Source organism: Zophobas morio, unplaced genomic scaffold (assembly GCF_036711695.1).
Source record: "Zophobas morio isolate AGI-343-1 ecotype UQ-CSIRO unplaced genomic scaffold, CSIRO_AGI_Zmor_V1 ptg000010l, whole genome shotgun sequence".
Classification (NCBI taxonomy): domain Eukaryota; kingdom Metazoa; phylum Arthropoda; class Insecta; order Coleoptera; family Tenebrionidae; genus Zophobas; species Zophobas morio.
This window is the reverse complement of record NW_026972115.1, coordinates 7,279,282-7,303,686: the sequence shown is the minus strand read 5'-3', so window position 1 is coordinate 7,303,686 and position 24,405 is coordinate 7,279,282. Positions and strand designations below refer to the sequence as shown.

The 24,405-nt window shown below is 44.7% G+C and overlaps 3 protein-coding genes across 8 annotated transcripts in view; 1 reads left to right on the top strand and 2 right to left on the bottom strand.

The window, feature by feature from the left end:
- Positions 1–14,985, top strand: part of LOC135126060 (uncharacterized) — a 150,794-nt gene extending 135,809 nt beyond the window's left edge. Inside the window, exons 8-21 of the mRNA XM_064051850.1 lie at positions 631–749; positions 931–1,219; positions 4,162–4,335; positions 7,772–7,984; positions 8,044–8,583; positions 8,627–9,843; positions 9,891–10,084; positions 10,205–10,390; positions 10,576–10,679; positions 10,735–10,899; positions 10,951–11,121; positions 11,170–11,244; positions 11,296–11,465; positions 12,009–14,985. Of these exons, the coding sequence (XP_063907920.1) occupies positions 631–749; positions 931–1,219; positions 4,162–4,335; positions 7,772–7,984; positions 8,044–8,583; positions 8,627–9,843; positions 9,891–10,084; positions 10,205–10,390; positions 10,576–10,679; positions 10,735–10,899; positions 10,951–11,121; positions 11,170–11,244; positions 11,296–11,465; positions 12,009–12,156 (3,765 nt within the window). The 3' untranslated portion in view covers positions 12,157–14,985. The remainder of the gene's footprint in view (positions 1–630; positions 750–930; positions 1,220–4,161; positions 4,336–7,771; positions 7,985–8,043; positions 8,584–8,626; positions 9,844–9,890; positions 10,085–10,204; positions 10,391–10,575; positions 10,680–10,734; positions 10,900–10,950; positions 11,122–11,169; positions 11,245–11,295; positions 11,466–12,008) is intronic.
- Positions 14,986–15,078: 93 nt separating this feature from the next.
- LOC135126059 (MYG1 protein) lies at positions 15,079–16,456 on the bottom strand. The gene is made up of 5 exons (XM_064051849.1): positions 16,337–16,456; positions 16,145–16,284; positions 15,766–16,096; positions 15,303–15,544; positions 15,079–15,256 (listed from the first exon to the last, which is right to left on the bottom strand). The coding sequence occupies exons 1-5, from the start codon at positions 16,454–16,456 to the stop codon at positions 15,079–15,081; spliced, it is 1,011 nt and encodes a 336-aa protein (XP_063907919.1).
- The window catches only part of LOC135126357 (NADPH oxidase 5), a 99,066-nt gene continuing 91,013 nt past the window's right edge, over positions 16,353–24,405 (bottom strand). The window contains exons 2-18 of one of the 6 annotated variants that reach the window (XM_064052351.1): positions 21,422–21,516; positions 21,263–21,374; positions 21,118–21,215; positions 20,834–20,954; positions 20,633–20,783; positions 20,373–20,583; positions 20,099–20,325; positions 19,661–20,043; positions 19,292–19,613; positions 18,765–19,245; positions 18,494–18,717; positions 18,308–18,447; positions 18,163–18,252; positions 17,842–18,051; positions 17,589–17,792; positions 17,444–17,540; positions 16,353–16,496 (exon numbers count right to left, since the gene is read on the bottom strand). In XM_064052351.1, coding sequence (XP_063908421.1) covers positions 16,456–16,496; positions 17,444–17,540; positions 17,589–17,792; positions 17,842–18,051; positions 18,163–18,252; positions 18,308–18,447; positions 18,494–18,717; positions 18,765–19,245; positions 19,292–19,613; positions 19,661–20,043; positions 20,099–20,325; positions 20,373–20,583; positions 20,633–20,783; positions 20,834–20,954; positions 21,118–21,215; positions 21,263–21,374; positions 21,422–21,516 — 3,207 coding nt within the window. In that variant the 3' untranslated portion in view covers positions 16,353–16,455. Of the gene's footprint in view, positions 16,497–17,204; positions 17,541–17,588; positions 17,793–17,841; positions 18,052–18,162; positions 18,253–18,307; positions 18,448–18,493; positions 18,718–18,764; positions 19,246–19,291; positions 19,614–19,660; positions 20,044–20,098; positions 20,326–20,372; positions 20,584–20,632; positions 20,784–20,833; positions 20,955–21,117; positions 21,216–21,262; positions 21,375–21,421; positions 21,517–24,405 lie in introns of those variants that run through there. The other 5 variants (XM_064052349.1, XM_064052350.1, XM_064052352.1 and 2 more) reach the window with 5 other exon arrangements.

Here is a 24,405-nt window from a genome sequence, read left to right as displayed (position 1 = left end):
ATTTTTTTAAAGATTTTTAAAAGATTGTGGCGGCACAATAAGTAAGCGGATAAAGATAAGCGGCCTCGTGGTCAGGATACCTGCCCGGCAAGCGGGGGGCGTGTGGTTCGATTCCCATCGAGGCAGTAATATTTTTCTTCGCTTACCTACAAGATCTTCTTTGAACGAGAGTAGAATGATCCTGTTGACAGGCATTGCATTCCTACGTTACGGCCTGTATTGAAGTCAGCGTTGTATCATGACTTTTTTGTAATTCTTAAATGTTAATTTTTTTTCTTAAAGAAAAGTGGCATGATTTTTTTATTGCTGAGCTATCTCATCAAAGCTTTCATCTGCCCTGTTTTTGCTTCAGGTACTACTTACTTTGTGCTTTTTTAAGTTTTTTATTTTTTGTTTTGTCTTCGCTGCTTTATCTCCAAGGATTAAAACATTGATGACCTCAAATTATACCTCCTTACTGGCTGCCATCTTTTTCTGTATTTTTTAGTAGTAGTACCCCGCTGAGTGTATGCCTCAAGTCTACGTTCTATGGTGCTCCGTTTCGCTAGCCCGACGGGCCGACCTCGATCTTCCCCCCCATTCAAGGCAAACACCACCCCGACTATAACACCTTCCCCTTTCTCTTTGCAGGTATGTGCCAAAGTGTTTGGCAACGCCTCCGCCTTGGCCAAACACAAGCTCACCCACAGCGACGAGCGGAAATACGTCTGTACCATGTGTGGGAAAGCGTTCAAGCGGCAGGACCACCTGTAAGTCAGCCCTCATGGTACAAGCACCCTCCCTACAGGTCTTCACCATCCCGCAGTGGGGCGGACTCGCTAAAGGCGGCCAAAACCCAAAACCTTGGCCGCGTTTCGCCCCTCTGCCCCACTGCACCCCCCGGATGCTGAGGACCTCTCCGAGCCGCCTCTGACGCGCTTCTTCCCGCAGGAACGGCCACATGCTGACGCACCGCAACAAGAAGCCCTACGAGTGCAAGGCCGAAGGCTGTGGCAAAAGTTACTGTGATGCTAGGTCTTTGCGGAGGCACACCGAGAACCACCACAGCTCGGCGACGGTCAACACGACGACGACGACGATGTCGCCGGCGCAGGGGGCGGCGGCGGGGGACGCGGCCTCGCCGCACGGCTCCAGCTGCATACAGTACGCGCCGCCCCCGACCTCCACCTCCAGCGGGAAGAGCCAGCTGCAGCAGCTGCTGGCCACCGAGCCGGCGAAGGTAAAGTAGAGCTCTGTTTACAAACGTTTCGGAAAAATTGGCAGTATAGCAGCGCTTGAGCAGTTTTGAGTGTTTGAATCACTTGTGCCGCGATGGAAGTTGTTCCGCGGCACTAAATAACCATCTTTTTCCAGAGAAACTTTGCTTGGGATTGGTACCACTGGAGCGTGGTTATTAGGTTTTTTCTTGTTGATTTAACAACGTTCTTTGCTGTGTACAATTTCATTGACCGCGTAAGTCAAACAAAAGGGAATATTAGCGCCGTCTGCTCGTGAATTAATACCGAATTTACGCCCGGATTGAATTTACAAGAAATTACGCTCGAACGAGCCGGAACGTTTGTTTTTCCGTTGCGGTTAGGTCAGTGGGTCTGTTTGTTCAGTGGGATGGTTTCGGGGAAATTCAAATTTTAAAGAGAGTGCTCGGGGAGGAGAGAGCGCGGCCTGTGTACACACGTCTAAGAGTCAAGAAAGTTAAAATGAGACGAAATAAATTTGGAATAATAGCGGAACGCACCCTTCCAGCCTACACACCGCGAGATTAATAAAATCGTTACGAAATATTAAGAATGTTCGTTTCCGCGTCACGCCGGAACGCCGAATAAAAATGTAAATCTGCTTCCGGGCTTTATGAATAGGAGTAGAGGCGAATTTATCTTTGTTCTCGGGATGTGGTTAACTTTCGTGGAAGAAAAATACACCTGCTTCTAAATCTCACTTGAAAGATGTAATTTGTAATGCTCAAGGAAATAATGTCAGATCTAGCCGGAAGTCTGCAGTAATCCGAGTAATAATGATGGACGTACGAAAACTACATTCCGCAGGATGATGGCGGGTTTAAATATTGAAAGAGTGATGGAGGCGACAGGAAGGACCGAGAGTGAAAAATGAACTCGGATTGCACTGATTTTTATCAAAACTATTCATTTTCATTTCATTTTTATAACGATGCCAGGGTAGCCAATCTGGTCTTGAAGTTTGTGAAATAAGCAAAGAACTCGGCTCACTTAGGCTTTACTGAGATTCATTTACCATTTTGTTGAAACCGAAGTCCTAATCTTTTTCGTTGATCTTCTTGCCAGTCTTGCTAATTTTTTAAGTGATTTGCAACTCCTATTAACGATGAATTTTGCTTGCGGATTTTGAATGTTTCTCCCTTCACATTTTATATCCAGAGCTGTACCAGTTGGATAATGTCAGAATTATCGAGTGCACTTCTCTTTTCTATTTAGGTCTTCAAAAATAGGATAGAATTTTTTTCTTCTGCATTGTTTTTTCTGTGCTCTAGTCTTCGCTTAATAAACAAACTTACTTCAAAGATCAGGGGCGGTCCTAGCAGGATTTACCCAGAGTGTAACTACTTATAATGCCAAAAATCTGAATGTTCTTACACTGTGTTAAACATTTCCGAGAATTATTTATAATAAATACGTACTCCTTCAGCGACGGTATCAGGACGTCCCAATGTTAAGACTATCATGTTACGCTCAACCTAGCCAAAGTAACCGTCCCACCAAACATAGAAATAATAACAAGCTTACATAATGAACAGATATCAAATCAATTCGTATTCTTTTAAATTTTTCGGGTCATTTATGGCACTCCTAAAGCGACAAAGCGGCTTCTGTATGCGTCACTCATTCGAGAAAATATATTAATCAATTCCTACGAAAAATATTAATTTACCATATCAGCAAAAATCGCTGTCACTCTCATTTTCATCTAAAATTAGCTTTATAACCAAAAATAATCTTTGCGTAAAAATTTCTAAAAGTATCACCACAACACTAAATTTCTTTTATTTCTGTAAATATTACCTAAGCAAAATATCTCCAATTTGGGGCCCGTAGTTTCTAAAATTTTCGTAGATTATTATTCTTACAACGTAAGCATGTTTTTTCACTTTCCTCGAGATTCTTTCCACATCTTCCAAAAATTAAACAGGAAGAGCCCCCGTGATGTTTTCAACTTCTTCCAAAATAAAACCAAGGGCCCACGGAATTCTTCTTTCGACATCTTCGACAAATAAAACACCAAGGGACCCCGAGATTCTTTCAACATCTTCCAATATTAAACAGGAAGAGCCCTCAAAATGTTTTCAAATTCTTCCAAAAATAAATAGGAGAGGCCCCGAAGACTTTCAATATCTTCTAAAAATAAAACACCAAGGGTCCCCAAAATGATTTCAACTTCTTCCAAAAATAAACACGAGAGGCCTCGGAGACTTTCAAGATATTCCAAAAAAAAAAGAACACGAAGCCCACGAAATTCTTCTTTCAGGATTTTACACAAATAAAACACGAAGGGGCCCCGAGATTCTTCCAGCATCTTCCAGAAATAAAACACGAAGGGCCCCGAGATCCTTTCAAGATCTTCCAAAAATAAAACATGAACAGATTCTTTCCACTTCTTCCAAAAATAAAACACCAGGAGCCCCCAAAACCTCAATTTCACAATGGCGAGATACAGAGATGCCATAAGCTAGCCACAAAGTTAAAATAGGGTAGACTCCAATAAAATTTAGATAAATATCGGTTCAAGTATGAAGTTGTTGCAAACATAGCAAACAGATTTTTTTTTATGTACTTACTTTTCATAATATACAGTAATTTATTTGAAAGCACCAACCTAAAGTAATAAAAAAAAAACTGATGGGACTGTGAAGGGCAGTAGATGCCTAGGACCGCCCTTGATAATTATTCCTGCTATAACTCCCCTTTTCCAACGGATAACGTGATCCAAGTTTAAAAATTTCTACAAGAACATGAATGGACAAATCCTCCCGTCGTCGCTGGACGCTCCATTTTTGAATCGCCCTTTGTAACTATGATTTCTATACGATGTTATTAAATTTGCAGCCGAGTTAAATAAACCTTTGACGGCGCGCTCATTTCGATGCACCGTTCCTCTGACAACGCCGCATGCAATTACTCTTTGTTCCAGAGCGGCAGCGGCGGCAACAACGATGGGTTAACCAAACAACAACTGGATCTAATACATCAAATAATGGAACAAACCCAGAGACAATCCCAGTCCGCCAGCAAACCAGCAACAAAGCCGGCCACAAAACCCATTAACAAAACACCAGTCAAAGTGCAGAGGGTGTGGACGTCGACGGTAAGTAGTTGCAATAAAGCCGAGTGCAACTAATTAAAGACGTAACGATCGATCTAGCTTCGCATCGAAAGCTCCAATATGAGTGATGCTTTTGTACGGGAGCTTCCCGCTATTCCACAAACGAATTCAATAATTACTCTTCGCATGGAGCAAATTATACTGCCAATTAGTTCCGACAGTGGTTTGCTTTATGAATATAAATGAATAAACCCCTGCTATTGCCGGAACCGCAGCGCACTCGTACCTATTTCATTGTTGCCGATTCTTCCGCATTTAATCGGATTGCAGCTAATTTTACTATTTTGGACCTCGTTATAACAACGCCGCAACGACTACAAAAAAATGGAAAAATTTCCCGTTGAACTGAAAAATAATACTATTGCTATTTCTGTGAGTCGGTGCAATAAATCTTTCCCGAGGAGATGTTCGGTTTTTCCTCGCGCAGTTTTCCATCGCGGCACGAAATTCCTCCCAGCACGATACAGTTGTTGAAAAAAGCGATTCGATTAGAGGCCTGCGTTACTTGTAACTAATTACTCCGAACCGCTGTTCTCGCAGCCCGACGTGTACGAATTACGTCGATTTGATCGACTCAGTCGGCAATAATCGAAATTTGTTTCCTGCCCGAACGGTGTTAACAATGCGGACAATTACCGTGGCATTCGCTTCGCCCTACGACTAGTCCCAATAATTAGAGAAGTTTGCGCTTTCGCACAAGTCAAAAGCGAAACACGAACCGGCGTCTGAAAGGGACGTAAAACTTTGGACATAAAATAAATATAGTGAAACTCGGTTATAACGATGTCGGGGGGACCACTGTAACCGAGGTGGCGTTATTAAGGCACTCACTGAAAAAGTGCATTATATGTTTTATTCTAATTATTTAAGGTTTGGTTTGCTGTATGAGCAGTAGCATTATCCTGTTGTAAAAACCTCATCTAGCTGTTCCGCAAATTGGTATAATGCGTCTTCTTCAAAGACCAAGTTCCAGGTGATTTTTTCGATTTTCGCGCATTTCTCGCTTCACACGCTTGCCAAACTCCCTCCGAACCGTGCTCTTGAAGGCCCCAAAGGGGTGACCCAGCCGGACTGACGGGCCGGTCCGGGGTCAAAGGGCGGCCGGTTCTCACAGGCCCCTCGTGTTCGTTACTCGCCGACAGGTAAAACTGCGCCGATTATTCATGGGGTGTCGAACGCGAAGAGAAGTTAATTCGTGGGCGTCGCAGGCGCGAACGTGCGTCACATTCCCGGTGCCGGCAAGCGAGGCGAACTTTGTCAATTTTAATCGTATTAATTCGTACGGCAGCATTCTGCTAATTGGAGGGCTTAAAACCTGGCGGAATTCCTCCGCGGAAATTAATTCATTTTTCGCGAGCCGAGCTGCGGCAGGGCTCGCTTTCCAATTAGTTTACTATGGTTAAAATTTCAAGTGATTAATTGCGGGTCAAAGTAATTACTAACTTGTAAAAAGTCGGAGAAAAAGCCGCCGCAGAGACGGAGCGCTTGTATTTATTTTGCGGCGGAAGGCTGCGGGGCGACGCTTTGACTTGCTGCTGCTTCAAGAGGGATTTTTTAATATTTGATTTTTTTTAAATTTCGCCAATTTCGAATTATTTATTCGCTGCTTTCACGTTCAGTCGACCTCCAGAATTAAACTTCGGTACAGCCTTTGGACATTTTAAACTTTTACTTTCCGAGCGTTTTTTCCTTCGACGTTGCATAGTTTCTAGAATATGACAAAATAGGTCTCTCGTTTTCAACTGTCTGTCGTCTGCTGGCGATGGGGCAAATTATAAAAAAGCCACCTTCTTCAAAAAATAAGGTCTCTGTAAGAGTAGGGAAAAATCAAAATTATACAAGTTAGTTTTATTGATTAAGTACTATTTTATATTTTCACATAACTTAACTTTGTAACGTATCTGAGAAAACAAAACTTAATTACAAGTGCTTCCAAGGCGAAGAAAGTTGTATATAAATTACTATTATACCATTTTTTCCTTCGCACCCGGGACCTTTAAACCCGAAATAAATGAGCAGAAAACTTTAACAGTTCAGATAACACTCATTGGTGTACAGAATGGAGAACCCCAGAGAATTAGAAATAAGTGATGAGTGAGATAGCCACAGAATTAAACTCAATTAATGGGGCTAGCGTAAAAACAAGGTTATATTCTTTATTTAACATACAAGTGTCCTAAATTCCAACAGACATGACATATTACTTTCTATAATTGTACCCATACGGTTTCCGTTCACTATAAAACCGGAAATCACATCAACCTTTTTTTTGTGTATTTATGTCGCAGTTGAATCAGGACACATTGTCAATAGGTACCCTTCGGCCTTGATCTACTTTTCTTAAAAATGATAAAACAGGTTTGATTCACGTAGTTTTAAATTTCTTATTCACCTTCCCTGTCGCGCTGCATCTGACCCAAATTTCAGTTGGCCCTTTTTAAATTGAGGAAAACTGGGACAAGGGTCGCCACTCGGCCTTCCCAAAATACAATAAGTGTACAGGGGCGGCATACCAAAAAACGATAATTAAGAGATTACCCAAATATTTACAACTAATGAGTTTTTGAATTTTGTTACAAAAAATTGCATGTACGTTAAGTTCTCAGGACGAGGATCCCTCTCACCCCGATATTTCCGGCGCACATTTCCCAGATAAACGAAAATAAGTCGATGTATTTACTGAAAACCGCATCAGATCGCGTCCGGGCCCCTCCGGCCGCCGATTACGACGATAACAATCAAAGACCCGATCATTATCGAGAAATGGGAGCTCCTCTCGACAAACGACTACAATTCCGTAAATTGTCCGTAATTAGCACGCCCTCCAGAGAAACAACGCTATGCGTGACGTAACCACAGTTATTACGGGTTTGTTTTTATCTCCGAGAGCGGGAAATGCGCCCTATATTATTAAACCTGAATCCGACAAGATTCATTATATCTAATCCGGTTATCTGGACCAACTGACGTCACACGGTAACCACCTTCCGATTTATCCCCCTTTGATACGCGTAGTTAGTCGGAACTTTACCAGACTCGCATCCATATTATCCCCAAGTACAATTTAGTTAGTGAAAATGTGACCGTTCCAAGTTCGCTAACAAGATGAACCACTGGTGGAACTACTACTACCACTACCACTTCGGGCAGGTATCTGCGAATCTCACCCACGCACGTAACGAAGTTTTCGGAAAAAAAACTGCGGCGACTTTTTAACCGAAACGTTAAAACGTCTTTGATTGAGCGAAACTAGCTTTTCCGAAAACCTTCGCTGCATACGTTAATTGACGTCCCTTTGAGGGAATTCGTTCGGTTCCGTCTAAAAAATGAAAGGCAGCATGTCTTGTTTATTTTAATGTAAAATGGAGCGGAGTTAATTAAGCGAAAAAATTTCATTGAAGTCTCGTTATGTGTACAGACGCAGCAGACTTCATCAAACAAAACAAGTGGGAGCGCTACGAGTCCGCAGGCGAAAGTTACCACGACCACCCCCTCGACCTCCCCGGCCGCCACCGCCGCCCCCAATAAACCGGAGCCCAAGCCCGTCGAGTGCAACCTATGTCACAGGAAATTCAAAAACATACCCGCCCTCAACGGGCACATGCGGCTGCACGGCGGCTACTTCAAAAAGGTATCCGCACTTCACCCAAAAACCCCAGCAGATCTACATTTTTTGGTAATCGTTTCCAGGACGCGGAGAACAAGAAATGCGAAAAAAAAGACGCCACCGGCCCCCCGCTGCAGACGGCCAGCGTGAGCGTGCGGGCCCTCATCGAAGAGAAGATCATCAACAAGCGCATCACCAACCCGCAGACGTCGGCTGCGTCGGCGGCGTCGTCGTCGTCGGACGAGCCCCAGCAGAAGTCGACGGCCCCGCCCTTGTTCCCATTAACTGTGCATTCCTCTGCGAGCAACTCCAGCGACCTGGACACGAAAATAACTTCTTTCGTCGTGCCGGCGCCACCCCAGCAGACGGCGGAGAAAGCGCGAAGACATTCCGATGCCGAGGCATTCAACGTGTCCAGGACCTCCACCACCCAGCAGAAAGCTGAGGCTCTGGCAGATCTCATCCTCAAGAGAGACAAAGTCTCCGTGAAACGCACTACCTCCGATCCGGGCCAATCCTCGCAGATCATCCAGTTTCAGTCGGCGGATTCCTTCACGTTGACCGGGGTCACGTACCAGTCGGAGGACGGGGAGTACCTGTCGCCGAGTCTCCAAGACGAGGTAGCACTTGGAGTTTTACTCTGGCTTTTTAATGATCTTTGTGTAGGTCTTCACGCAGGTGCAGGACACGATGCTCCTCCAGGGGGTGGACCCGCACCAGTTGGCGTCCATCCAGTTCCAGACGGACACGCTGCTGCAGGACCAAAACGACCAGCAGCTGCAGGACATCGCGCTGGAAGATTACAGGAACCTGCAGGAGGCCGTGGTACAGTCCCCGTCGTACCAGTCGAGTCACTCGGTCAACCAGGAGCTGCAAGCGGTGCTGGACTCGCCCTTGCCGGAGAGTTTGGCCGAGTTTAGCACGTTCCATTCGACCACCAACCTGGACATACCGTCTCCGGGGTACCAGACGCAGTCGCCGGCACAGTTCACTGGGTCGCCGCACACTTCCCTCACCGCACAATCGCCGCTGCAGAGTCCGCTGATACGGCACGATTCGCCAGGTTTTGCATATCCGACTCCTCCGGCTAGCCACGAGGGGCAGAGTCCGTGCTTCGGCCAGAACACGCTGCTGCCGATGGTGTCTCCCAAGCAGAACGAGTTCGGGCAGGTGGTGGAGAGAGGCGTCGACGAGCCCCCGCAGGCTTCTAGCCCTCTGTCGGCCGCCTTCTTCACGTCGACGATGTCGAGTTCGGCCGCCGTGGAGGAGGCGCTCGAAGAGGTTTTACCGGGGGAGAGTATTCCGAACGACGACATTTACCCGTTGACGAATTCGCCGCCCCCGCAGTCCCCGTTGAGCGTGGGGTTGACGCCCGTGCCATCGCCCCTTTCCAATATCGTGACGACTTCCGTGCCCTCTCCTCACCCGTCGACCACTTTCACACCCTCCCCCAACACCGTGACCTTCCCCATGTCCCCACATTACACCCTCCAGTCTCAGATGATGCCCAACTCCGAAGACCCTCTTCTGTCCAGCAGCCCCAAGGACTTTGCGGCTCGGAAGAAATTCGAGTTCAACGGTGTCCCGTTGAGGGTCATCAGCAACAACGGACTCCTGGACCTGAATAGTGCTAACTTCGCCGGTATCCTGGTGGACGCCAACGGCGAAATCAAATTCATCCAGACCGGGGGTAACGCCTTCCAAGCCAAGAACTTCCTCGTAGCCAACACTTCCATAATCCCGACGCAAGAGGACGAGAAGAACGCCGCCCAGAAACAACAGAAGGTGCTCAAAATTCCAACGAAACAAATCATCGCAAGGCCTAAGCAGATAAACGACTTGAAAAGAGAAGAGAACAACGACGTGTTTCTCAGTCCCACAACGTAAGGTTGCACTTCGAGAGTGACCTTTTGTAACCTGTCGTTTTTAGGATTCCCGCGAGTCCGGTGAGGGCTTCCAGGAAGCGGCCTAGAAGTGAGCCGCTCCAGCTCCCGGTTTTGCACCAGTCTAAGCTGAGGGCGACGCGGAGTAAGCCACAGGGCTGCGCCCCGTACACGCCCCAGCCGATTTTGAACCCCCAGAGGCCCGGAACCGGGTTGTACGCGAACATCAAGGTCAAAACAGGTAAGAGACGCGGCGGCATCGTGGAGTTCTTCGTAAAAGAAAAAACAACGCCAAACTTTCCATAAAAAGAATTAATCCGTTGAGCAATAAAGTTGTTATTATTATTATTATATCACGCAGAAGACGAGCCGAGCTGGAGCAGCGACCCGATCCCGGAGAGCGACTCCACCCCGCACATAAACGTGGGCCCTCAGTTCCAATGCGCGATACCTCCTTTTACGTCGGTTCCCAATAGGACGAACCCGGAGCCGACTTACGAGGACCTCCTGTGGGACCCCGGCATAAGCGGGTGCACAGATAGTGAAGGTAATGACGAAAATAGCATCTCTTCGAGAATCCAAGCGGGGGTCGGTCCGTCCCGGAGGCGACCGGCCTATGGGACGCACCGTCCCCCGATCCATCGGCTCATGAACAAAATCTAGTTTTTGCTTGTTGTTTGAGCCACGCTGTGGCGATTTCAACAGGTATGTGTTAGCATTGAATATGTGCAGTTGACATGTACTTGGATTTCGCGTGCTGCGCTGCAGTTCCCGGTGGAGGGAGGAATAAGGAGTACGCCATGCACCTCTTACACTTGTGTGGCGGAAACATACACGTGAGTAGGAGATGGGTGCGGCTTCTGGACGGGGTGATAACGAGGTATGTTACAGGACGCGATGCTGAAGCTCATGCAGCCGGCGCCGATCCTCCCCTCGGACCACCCGCTCCTGTGTTATCAGTACAGCGAGAGCGATAAGTGGACGTCGTCCGAAACTGATATATTCCATAAGGCGCTGCTGAAGTACGACAAGGACTTCCGCAGCATTGCTCAAGAGGTAAGGAATCGGAAGGAGCGGTCAGGGTTAGAACTCACGTGGCGGTTTCAGATCGGGACGAAAACCATCAAACAGTGTATACAGTTCTACTACGTCTGGAAGAAGGTGTGCATTGACGAGTACCGCAAGCTCAAGTACCTGCGGGAACGGAGACACAGCCATTCCAAGGGCACCGACTCGGAATTGGAAGAGAAACTGTATCCTGACGCCAAACTCTTAGGGGTAAAGCAGCGCTTTTAGTCTTCGCCTCCCGTACATGTCTTTTCGTAGATCGTAGATAGCGGTTCGCCGATGCCCCTCCAGGAGACCCGGAGTTTCATTTGCGAGTTCGCGGACTGCTCAGCTGTGAGTATCGGCCTGTGTATCGTATAGTTTTGCGACCTTTGATGATTGCAGAGTTTTAACTCCCGCGCTGCCCTCAACGGGCACATACGAATCCACGGAGGAACCGCCCGGAACTCCCCGACGCCGTCTGCGAACGCAGACAAGCGCACTTTCTCCTCAGTAAGTTCCACCGTATGTCATCCCGACTCGACCGAAGATTACCCCTGTAAGATATGCGGGAAGTAAGTGTACTCCATTCAACATAGCATAGCTAAGGTAAATGATCGGTGTGTTGCGTCCTCTGCTTACGTGCTAACACTATCGTTATTCTTACTACAACATCCAGTGAGCGGACTAAGGTATCTTTAGTTACCCTTCGGGCCGTTCGGCTCGGGGCGACCTTTTTATACTTTCAGTTCAGGTGTACTTTTTGTTGTTGTTTTGAGTTTTCTCGCATGGGTTCGTTTCAGTTGTTTCTTATGCAGACTTCTTTGCTACTGGAGTTACTATATAGATCTTCTTAATAGTGGAACAAATTATATATATACATATTTAGAAAACATGTGATACTTTGCACGTGAGCATGTCACAACAACAACATCCATTATAAACAGGGACCGATCATCATCGCACATATAATACGACGAGAGACACATTGTAGGGCTGGGCGCAACGGCCTCCATCGTGGACTTTTTTTTGTGGGTCGTCCGAGCTGGGGGCCGGTGCGCTTGACGTTTCTATTCGTCCATTTATAGTCTAACCTAATGAGCTTTGTTCGTTGACAGAGTCTTTACAAAGATCAAGAGCCGGAGCGCCCACATGAAGTCGCATCGGCCGCCAGACGCCGAGCCCGCGAAACGCAGAGAGAAAGAAGCGCAGCATCCTTCGTGTACAAGCTTTGAACTTTCCGTGCCAAGCCCGTATAACACTTAGTACTAGAAGTATCCAAATCAAATCGTAAAACGAATCAAAAGCAGGTAAAGGGCAATCAAAAGTTTTCAGTTCGAGTCAGATCAAAAAAATAAATAAACAAACAAACAAAAGAGCAGATTTCTAACTACGTACTACAAAAGACATGTAAATTATTCAGAGAAATAAGAGAATTAGAAAATTGTAGGTAAAATATAGGTAGAGTAGTTGTACAAATTGCAATCCACATATTACAGAGATTTATATTTAATATTGATAGGGGTTGTGTGCGTTACATTGTCGTAACGTTAGTGCCTTTTCGAATGTCGAGTGAGACACTACTACGCTTGCGTTACATTATAGGTAACGGGGCGGTTTCAGTACCATAGCGATCTGGTATTTTGAATTAGTGCTCAGAAGTTCAACTTGCACGATACTCGGTTTCCTTCTGTAAGTTCTCATGAGCAATAGATCTGAACTCAAAAAAAAAAAAAAACTAAATAATCAAATATCATAATGGCCATAATAGCGCGAACTATACGTATTGCGGCGGCGGCGGCGGCCCCCGCGTCCTCGCCTGAAGTATGTCGTGTATTTGCTCAAACGTCACTTTTATTATTACTATCGTTACTGTTATTAGTTCGGTGGGTGTAGAGAAACTGATATTTTATTAGCACTACTAATTGTACGAGGTGTGAATGTCTCCTAAAATGTGCCACTGAGGCGCGGCGCGGGGGGCGGCGCGGCCGCCCACTTTTTTAAAGTTGGTACAATTTGGTACTTTTAACTCTGTGTTGTGATCTTTTTAAAAGTCTATTACTATGAATCTATTTATATTAATACTTAATATAATGAATATTTGTACATGTTACTGTATGTATGAGATTAGATTAATTAGGGTCGGCGCGTCGCCAGGGGAAGCCCCGGCCTTTTCCAGTAAAAAAATGACAATCCACTTCATTTTATTCGTATTTATGTATCGGTGTTTTTTGAGTGTCTGCAAGACGTTAAACATAGGTTAAGTGCTTATAATTATATCATCCAGATGTATATCGAACTCACTGTTGGATGTTTCTCTCGAGAGAAAATCAAATGTTGTATGTTTTACTTGAAACGCTCATGAGGTACGTAGGTTAGGCGTGCTCGGGCTCCTCTGGCTGGGGCACGACCGAAGACTGGGCCACTTGGTGGTAGTCGGTATCAGGTGCTCAGACCTATCAATTAATTGTTGTTAAATTAATGTACCTACCTTTGAATTGACAGGCATTTGCTGTTGAAACAAATTTTCAATAGAGTAGTAGAAGAAGAATTCATTTCGACGCAGTGACTCATATCACTTTCCTTTTGTATAAAAGAAAAATTACTATTACTAAAAAAAAAAAATAAGACGCTGTCTAATCACGGCCTAACGTTGTGGTGTAGTCGGAAAACTGAGACGATTTACTTGTGATATACTGTTAAATGTTGAAATGTCTGTCAGTTCTCTAGATGATCACCTTGTGTTACGTATATGTGACTTGACACTAGATCTTTTCAGTGTGATTTGAGAACAATCATTCATGTAAAATAAACCTAAAAATTGCTGTGGTCTTTCAAGAGAAAACTATATATACAATAACCTGACTGTCCAGCGTTGTTTTGAGGCATTGCGACTGCCTAGCAGCTTTTAGTTGAGTCGTTTTAGTTAATTCGGAACTAGTATGAATGTGTGCCTGTATAATAATTTCATTTGTGCCAACATTGGATATCATAGTTGAGCTTAGCAAAGTGTCATGTAACATATTTTAGTATAAAAGATGCTTGTATATTTGTAAATAGGCTAAAATATTTACCCTTTTTCGCACCGACATCTGCCAACAATCACGTTTTCATCCGTTCTTTTCCACGTTTTGCGTTCGCACCGATTCTTGGCACATGTCGTGTTTTGTAAATGTTTGAGGTTTTATTGATAGATTTTTGCCAAATTGTTTGACCCCATTGCATCGCCATTTGTAGAGGGGACGTGTAGTATGCAATAAGCTATACATAAGAAAATTTACTCTGTGTATTACAAAAGTTTAACGATCGCTCTTACTTTCCGTTTCGTCTGGCGCGACGTCGGGGACGGCGGCGACAGTGGTTGCTGCCGCCGCCCCCGACGCCGCGCACACAACGCTTCGTTCTGTCAAGAATCAACAGAGAATCGAGCCGTTCCCTATCCGTACCTGACATTTAACATTTTCATTCATTGTTATATAGCCATTTCGGTACTAACTGTATTAACCCGTTGTGTTGTTTCCTTAGAGTTGAGTGCGTTTAATACCTAAACAGAAAAGAATAAAAACAGAGTATTCCCCAACTAAATAAAATAAGATAAATTCGTGTAATATTTTACATTTATGATGTCTCAAGATGTTGTGCTCATTTTATATCAAATAACAAATGTAAATCTTTAATCAAATGTCAATACTTGTAGCTCAAACTTTTTATATTTTTTTCAAATCCGAATAATACAATCTGTAGATTTTTATGACCGCGTGCGTCATGACAGTGTGTTCAAATTTGAGATTTTTTGCAGTTGTACTTTTGTACCTCCAAATTTTATTTTCCGTCATCAATTTATAGACAATCCCTTCGGTCAAATGAAACTATAACTGCAACGAAACCTCAATGTTGTAAAAAAAACGTAGAAATACTCTACATGCGTTTGTAACTGTAATCCAGTTTTCTATCTTGTGTTATATATATTAATAATTGTTTTGTTTGACTGTTTTAAAAAAGATATTTGTTGTTAAATTCTGTCCAAATATTTCCAAACGTATGTTTAAAAAAGTGTATATGTATATACTTGTATTATTGTATGCACAATAAAATATGGCGTTGTAATTATACCCAGGTGTTTGCAAAAAAGTACAAAAAAACCTCGACCTTTTATTTAACCGAAAAACGTACACCTCTCCTACAGATCTACTCCCTATCGGCGGGCGCCGCCTTCAAGCTCTTCAGCGCCATCTGCAGCGCACCCTCTTTGGTCTTATTACCCCCTATAAAACCAGTGGCGTGGCAAAAAATGCACCCCTCGATTCCCGCGATCCCCGTCAGCTGGTCGTCCCGCACCCCTCGCCAGTCCTTGTGCAGGAACACCCTGCAACCGCTCGATTACAAAAAGCCGATAACGCAGATCCCTCTACCTGCACACGAAACTGTCGGGTTGGATCGGAATCCCCTGGACCCGCCAGGAGTCGCTCTTGTCGTGAAAAATGACGAACTTTAGCTGATCCTGGATCCCCATTTCCTCCTCCAGGGCCATGAGGTGCTCCTTCCAGGGACAACGCTCCTGCAGGATCATTATTTCGCCCGACTCGTGCACTTTCGTGCGGTTTTCGATGGAGCTGCGGACGATTTGGCGCGCCGGCCACCAGATCGTTGCCGCCTAAGAAGTCAAAAATGAGTTCGCCGCAAAAACTACCTTTTCTAGATAAAATATGTCCTCAACTTTACTACAGTCACTCAACATATCGTTGAAAAAGTATGTGAAAAACTCGAAAAAGATCAACTAGATTACGTAAATAAATGTCATAGGGCGCTTTTGTTAAGAAAATGACGACAGTGACGCAACTACTGACGTGAGAATAATAATACAGACAAACTTACCTCGATGACACGTTCTTTGAACTCGGTTCCAGCCAAGTTCATGGCTTTCGTGAATAGTTCGTCGAGGGATTCAGGTTCAGGCGCGTTCCACTCTGGATTCAGTCTATGAATTCGAGCGCTTAAGTTGGTATTAATTCGGTATCTAGGTTTGCCTTCGCCATACATCGGCACCCCGTTATCGATGGCGTCCAGCTCTTCCACGAACCCTTCGTAAATATATAAAAAGATATTTTCCAAACAATTGGCAGGAATTGGATAGTCATTTTGTTGCAAAATCTCCCTGATAACGTCAGTCCCAAAATGGGCATACACTAGTCCGGCCGAACTTAACCTAAAAACACGCGTCAATTTTTATCGCTAAATGTCAATTGCGGCCTACTTGATTGAGCTTTTTTTAGAAACGTCTGGCCGAACTGTGGATAAAGTGTGCTCGAAACCTCTTTGGTGGTGATCATATCGGTGCGTTTTGTGATTGTAAACGGCGCCGACGTCGACGACGACATCACAAGTGTCCAAAATCTGTAAATTTTCGTTTAAAATTTACAATTATTAAAAGTGTGTGAGCACATACAGACAAGTCTCTGCTCCTCACGATTTCCGCGTCGCGATATTCTGGTAGTTGTTTGAGCATGTAACAAGCTAGGGCTTCATCACAGTGAAAAACTCCGCTGTGCGTGCCGATTTTTTTCATTAATTTTGGAGTTTTGTTTTCTGATGCCATTGTGGTAAAACTGAAACAAAGTTAAGCTCGTGAGTGGTCGAATTCTGGGTGAAAGCGAATCGTACGAACCCGTTCCACACTTTCAAAGCTACAGAGGAAGTAAAGCGCAACGCTTTTGCGCTCAGAGGCATTAAATCCGTTAAATCCATGCATAACCTCAAAATTTCGGCAAGGCTTTGTTGACAGGTGAAGAGCGCGTGCGCACGTTGTTGCATTAAAGTAGCACAGAAAGAAAACTTTAGTGCTAATTCAAAAAAAAATAAGCCAACAGTCGGTTCTTTCAACTACTGTATTCGTTTTTAGTTGACAGTTTTAAAATGATCTGTTACTCTGTCAGTTTATTTTTTGGTTTTCATTATTAAAAAAGTGTCGAGCATAGAACTATAAAAAAGCAGATTGCGGGTTTTGTATATCTGGTTGCCTATACACGCGATTCGATTACATTTTACACAAGGACGGAGAAATGAATGATGTTTAAAGTTTGAATAATTCGCTTTTTTCACAACAAGAGGCAAAAGTTGCGTCAAAAAGTAGCCAGACACTAAGTGTTCACTTGGATGTCGTGAAAAAATTGTATGCAACAATTACTCTAGGAGATGAAAGCAACTACACAAGAATCAAAAATGGAAATAAGTGTATTTATTACATTCATTACTATACAAACAAATCTCTAACAGTAAAGAAAGATAAATAAGTATTTCTAAAAGAAACCCAGTACCGTGAGAGTGATCTACACATAGAAGTTAAAAGAGCATTAAAATTAATAAATATCTGTGTTAGAACTATTATACAGAAGAAGAAATAAATAATATAAATAAATATCATACAAATTACAATACAAATTTACAAAACAACATTAAAACACTTCCTTTCGGAACCTAAAACCGTACTGATCACATTTTACTCTAATAATCCTGGCGAGTTGCGGCGGCCCACAATAGAACACCGTTACTTTACCTTTCTTTTGGTCTAGAATTTGTTTGAACACTTTATCCCAGTTTGGACGACCGGCGTTAGTTCTAGTCTTCAAGCCAGTTATCAAGTCTCTTTTTTCCTACAAAATACCAATAACACTATGAACCTCACCAAACCAAAATCTTACTTTCTCGTGGAGCAAGTCCAAGGCCAGCTGAAGACCGACCGCCTTCATGTCGGTCTTCTGCAGGGCACTCGTAATGTACATGTGCATCTCCAGGAAACGCTCCATGGCGCCACCCAGTTCCGCTTGCTCTATTTCCAACTGCGATAACAAATTGACAAACCATTCGAAAGACCGCTGGTTTCTGTTGATCCAGAAGAAGTCGACCTAAAACGACACAGCAATTGGCGCAGTCGGTACGATATCGCCAGCTTACCTTTCTTAAATTCATCACCGTGGCCGGAATTTCACTAGCCCAAGCAAACTTGCAACGCGGACAACAGTGGCGAGCTTTCCAGTATCTGTGCATGATGGACTGAAGAATGGAGGCGAACGGAGTGACTCCGATTCCTGTCGCTATAAGAACGGCGTGCTGGGCGCGGAAAATGTGGCTCGAGGGTGCTCCGTATGGTCCATCCAGATAAATCTAAGAAAAAATCAATCAGTTCTGCACTACGACACCACCGTCTCTCCATGCGTTAGTCACTGTGAGTCAGCTGTTAAACAAAGCTAAGCTACCACACCACATCAAAATCACCTCAGTCCCAGCCCCCACAGGCATTTCAAGTAAAATTCGATGGCGAAGCTCTTCATCGCTATCGTTAGGAGTTGCTTTCTCAAAAATGGGCTACTAACCAAAAGTTGGGATAAATCACCGCAACCAAAACAACTCGAATAATTACCTCTAGGGGTTTTCCTACGGGATAGTTCATGGGTTTAACGGGAACAGTTCCTGGGGAGAAATCGGTACGGAAACCTGCCCTACCTTCCTCCGCTTGTCTCTCGGGGGTCGAGACGAAACTAAGAGCACTGACTTGACGTCCTGAAGAAACTATTACTACCGAATCGACAAGTTTAAGTTTACGTACCGACTGAACCCAAAGAGCTGCTCGAGTCTCTCTGGTCGCAGTTTTCCAAACTAGGGGTCTTGAAAGCAATAATCGTCGGTTTGTTACGCATGTAGCGGAAACTTTGAGCCAGAGACTTGTTCTGAGGGCTGAGGTAAGCCAAACCAAGAGACTGAAGACGGGCACGGCGGATTTGACACTCGTCGAAACTTTTCTCCGACTCCGAACGCATATATTCACGCAGACTACAATTCAAACTTGTAACGTTATTCCACAGGGTTCAAAAACTTACACTAACAGCCTCTCTCTTTTTTTGGCTTTCGTTTGTATATCCGGCATCGACAAAGACTTTTCCAGAGGAGCTTTGTCAGCAAAAAGGAGTCGATGGAGTTTTTTCTCTGAATTGGGTCGTTTAGGCCGATTTGAGTAAGCCGTCAGATCGGTGTTGCTGCAAGAAGCACGATTGAAGTCGCTTTCTGCTAGTTTCCTGCTGTTGTCGTCTTGAAACGAGTCGTTGGAGAAACCCACGAGTTGGACGCCCGGTTTTCGGGTAGCATCCCGGTTCGAGAGGGTTCGAGTTATGGTAGCTTGGAGCTTCTTCAACGGGTTTTGGTTGTTGTTGTCGATGCTGCCGTTGGAGAGTCGCTTCTTGGTGTTTTGGCCACTCAAGGGTGGAATATCACCGTTGTGGAGCTTCTCTTGTTCTTTCTCGAAGTATTCGTAGAGTCTGTTCGTCCACTGACCTACAGCTCGGATGTGGAGCCACATATAATCTACAACGGGGGTTGTTAAATCGAGTTTGTCTACCAGAGTGAGTACCTTCTTGTTCCGGAGCACTACTGATGGTGAATGGGTGCCACTCGTACTTCGCTATAGCCGGAATATTAACGAACACGTAGTCCCCTGGGTGGAAGTCGAACTGGAGTGGTCGTTTAATCACCAAGTGAGTCACTTTCGAAGGAAGGAGAAGTCCCGAGCTGATGTACGTTTTCCCGCGTTCGCTCTTCATCCAGACTATTCTCATGATGCGTTCGATCCCGTAGACGCACCCAGGCAAGATAAACCATTTCCAGAAATTGGGACCGTGAAGGATTAACAGTATCCAGAAGGGCACATACATCAAATGCGTCCAGTAGAATACCTAACAATCTAATTTTGCCATCTTTAGAAATACACAATTGGACTTACCTCAAAACAGCCACCTCGTCTCACAAAGGCTTGCGAGCAGATAAACATGACCAAGAGAATGAAGAACAGGGCGAAGCCGGTGGGGTTTGCCACTCCTGGAATCAAACCGAACAGACCAGGTTTGGTGGTAAACAACCACTCGTTGGTCGTGAAATTCTTAGCGTTGATGGTCGGCGAATTAACCACGATTAGACTAAAATTGCACACGTGCATTATAGTATGTAGAAAACTGTAGGAGAAGATGAAGATTCCGGTGAGTTTGTGGAAGTAGATGTGCTGGTCTAGAGGGAGTATGGAACTGAAGCCCCTCGTACGAAGAAAGGTGATGCACTGACGCAACATCAACACCAACACGAACATACAGTTGAAGTTGAGACACTGACCTTTGGTGATTACGTTCAATAGAGGTTTGATCAAATGTTAGTGCTTATTACCTACCGCAAGCTCTTGCGAATATCGTAAACCAATTAGCCGCTCTGTACTCGATGGCTCGAGAAATGAAAAGGGCAGCGTTCACGAACAAGAAAGCCGCCAGGAAGATTAAATAAACGTAGTTGTTTTTGAAGTAGGGCTTCGTTAACTGGTAGGGCTTCAAAGCCATGATCTTCCTAACGAAAGAATCAGGTGGGGTTTTCGGCTTGGGAGGGACCAGCCACCGGTCGATGCTATAAATCATCATTAGAAGAAACGTTTTACATAATTTTCCTCCTACCTGATTGATAGGTTTTCGAGGAGCCCCCCATGCTTCTCCAGCTGGTTTTTGAGAGCTTCGTAAGTGATAGCCCCCCTGTTGTTCATGTCGGCATCCTCGAACATCGCCACTGTCAAGTCATCGATTTGCTCTTCGCTGAACTGCATTCCATTTTCTTCCATACAAGCTCTCATAACGTGTTGCAATTCTTTATGTTGTATTAACCCGTCGCCTAAAATTAAGGCGATGCATCAGGGAGCACCGAATGCTGAGCTACGTACCGTCGAGATCGTAAACTTTGAAGAGGAACCGAATTTTGTCGTCGGGGGTCTGCCCGGCGAACTGGTGCATCGAGTCCAGGAACTCCTGGAGCGAAATCGAGCCCGAGTTGTCCTTGTCGAAGATTTGGAAAACGCGCTCGGTGAAGAAAGGCTACAACGATCAAGTATTGGAATTTGTAACAATTCTGGATAAAAGTTTACGTTTTTCGAAACGACGATTTTCTTGAACTCCTCCCTGCGAATCTCCTTCTCGTTTCCCACCGTCTGCTTGAACAGCTGCTCCAGCCGGTCCAAGCTGCCTTTGTCGAATCCCGTTCTAGGCCTAGAAAGAGCACCGTTTCCAGCATCACGTCAAATTTACGATACGGTTATGGCTCCTAACTCACAATATTGCGGATAATAAAAGCCCATGTTAGAGAATTTATAGCCGCGTTACATGCCATATTTACATGCATCTCTAATGGTCAGTTTAAAATACGCCTCACCTCGCGTTGGTGATGGTCGCCAGGAACTCCATAATGTGTTCGGACGTCACGAACCCGGTGTTGTCGCGGTCTATTACCCTAAATAACTTATCTACGATCTGAAACGGACCGATGAGAAGTGGCACTCGGGCTATCTCCGACTTACTCCTTTCGCGTTAAAAATCTGGTAGAACTGCTCCTGATGGATGGGCTGGTCGCCGCAAAGGCAGAACGCCACGCTCTCGAGCTGTTCCGCGAAATCTATCTGCTTCTCATCTCTGCAAAAGCGGATTTTTATGGAAATCGCGGCCGGGGTGGAACTTACGTGAGTCGCTGCTTGAGGAACTCGATCCAGTTTTCTTGCACGAGGGCCTGGTCGCGGTCCTGGTCGAAGAGCTTGAACAGCTGCTCCAGGAGGTCCTGAAAAGACGACGTTCTTTTACATTTCGGATTCGTCTGACTGTTGACGGGCGCGCAGCCTTATCCCTCGTCCTCGCTAATAAATTGAAATCACGGCTCGTTTTTAGCCGAGATTAGAAAGCGGCCGGTTCGGAGCAATTGACCCCTGACCCCGTCGAATAAAAAGCCGTCTAGAGGCAACAGGTGTACGGTTTTATTAATAATCCGTTCGATCAGAGCACGACTCATCACGGAAAAAATGCTCGCAGCGTAAGAAGAAGAGCAAAAAGCGACAACTTGATTGCCCATTAATCACGTTCTAGGATTTATGGTTCGCCTCAATGATAGTGGAGTGAAGACCTTTCCAGTTACAAATTTATTCCTGAAAAAAGCGAGCTCTAATCCGCGCCCTGATTGATTATTTACGAATTATCTTAATCGCGAAACAAAAATAATCACAACACGAGAGAAAAAAGCGCGACAGCTCTCATTCCCATTAATCACTCACCGAAATTTATGGATGAACTCGATAATAACACCGCGATAAATTATTTTGACGCACGAATTGAACTAAACTCGCAATTCGAACGCCGCTTTTTGTTCGCACGACAAAAAGTCGGCTTGGGACGTGTCGCTGGGTCGTGCGTAGGTACTACGAAAATAGGAGATAACTGCTTCAACAACATAATTACGGATAGCCGAGATTTATGCAGGCTTGTGCATATTATGGTAAAATGGTTTTAACGGGGCTCGGGCTCGCTACGAGCGGTACCATTATGCTAATTCGATTGCCTTTGATGCCCCTCGGGTTGCGTCCGCCGTTTCCGGAAGGTGTTCCCGGCCAGGTCGCTCTTTGAACATTGTTTCTGGATTCCAAGGAGAACAGAAAAATTTATAGGTTAGAATTCAACGAGCACCCACACTGGAGTTGTTGACAGTCCAGGTGGCAAAAATTCCACGACGCCACTGCCCAGGATTTGCAAAGCGACAACTAATTCTAAATGGTCGTTAACGATTCGGATTTATAAATCTTGTCGTGGAAAGCTAATATTTGAGATTCTTGCAATATGTCGTCAGCGGTTAATCAGGATTAAGCTATAATAAGTCGCAGATGGAATAATGAGATATTACGGGTTCCGCAAAGCGACAAATTAGATATGTATTGCTACCATTAGTTACCAGGTGCATTTTTTCGACGTTATACTCAAATGAGCTCAAGACCGGCTTGCTCTTGATATAGGGAAGATCGTAGGTGTCCACTTCCTCCAGGAATCATCGGACGGAGATTACTCTAAGACTTCATTCATTCTTTAGACAACCTTAAAACTATAGAATCTTTTCTTTACCCTATATCACTCGGTTCTCGTGGGCGCAACCACCATCAACCAGCCCAGCCCATCTCTAAAACCCACTTCCACCCAACGTCCAGCAATTAACCGTCCGATAAACGCTGTTCCAATATTAGCTTAGCGGTAGATGAAAGCAACAAAGGACAATAATAACACTTGAAAGACCGCCGTGTAAAATCCATATTCCGCCCACTGGGACCGCGCCGGCTTAATTTACGACATGTAGTGACCATTTAACGTTGCAAGAACATGAAACTGTCCGAAAGGACGTACGGCCTTACACGCATCATAAACAATAAACGTCGATATGCACATGCACATTTATTGCGCTGGTCACGCAGGGGATTCCCGGAGGGTACTCCCCCATCAATCACGTCGATGGGTCCGCGGCTTGTTATTAAATTCCCATTAGCCCGAGTCATGGGTGGCGCGCCAAAACCATCTCATTTATTTAGTTTTATTTTTTTGATTTCTGGACTGCCGTCACAACGCCCATTGTGGAAACCCCCATGACCGCGTCACCTCGTCACCCATATACCCAGTAAACCGCGCTCCATCGATGCCCAATAAATCAAAACACAGTGGGGTCCGTGGAACTAATTAGGCAGAAGCCCATGAGTTGCACTTTCACCGGTACCATTGGCCGCCCTCCCCAGCGACTTGTCACAGATCGTGACCACCACACAACCTCTCTAGCCCAAACCAGTCACAGTCATCGGAGAGAGGCGATGGAAGGCTACCGCGGATTTATATCACCTGTTTTCGTAACCGCACGCCCGCACCCATTGGGTTATGGGTTAGTTCCAGCCACCCGATAGGGTTTACGGGCTTAACGATGCCCGGGAGCCGCTGACTGATGGTGATGGTAATAACATCACGTGGTGCGAAATTTATTGCGGGATTAGTGGAGATAAATCAGGCGGTTATTGCAATTTACGTGGAAATTATGAGATGGGTGGAGAGGGGGGTGGGTGCGGGTGATGGAATGGAGTGAGGTTGAAGGATTTTAAGAAGGATTAAAAATTTTAAGCGTGCTTGATGTGCTGGTTTTGTAATTGTAAAACTGCGTCAGAAGAATAGCGTCAGAAAGTTAATTAAAAGTGTGTTCTTGAGGGGAAACCTTAACATTTTTTCGGTGTTTATTTTTCTAGGCTGACGTTTTAGTGCGGCTGGACAGTAACAGAAAAATACAAACGTTTTGAACACAACTTTAAAGCGTACTAATTATAACATAAGAAAATAAAAGTAGAATTCTTGCACTCATAGATTTATTTTTTAAAGTCTACACAGATTGGAACTTCATCAGTTAAGAATTTTTATTTGTTTCGTGACCAACAACAACCAGTGGAACCCAAAATTTGCACTAGTACTCCCTATCCGACATGTATGCAGCAGAAAATTTATTTTTGTTGAGGGAAAATTTTGTCTCAATGATTTTCAAAAATTTGGTGTAGTTAGTTCGAGAAACTAAACAGAAAAAAGGATACCCACATTTTTGGGTAAAAAAATATCTGTACAACCAAAATTTGAAACGCTGGAATCTGTAATAAATATTTGGAGA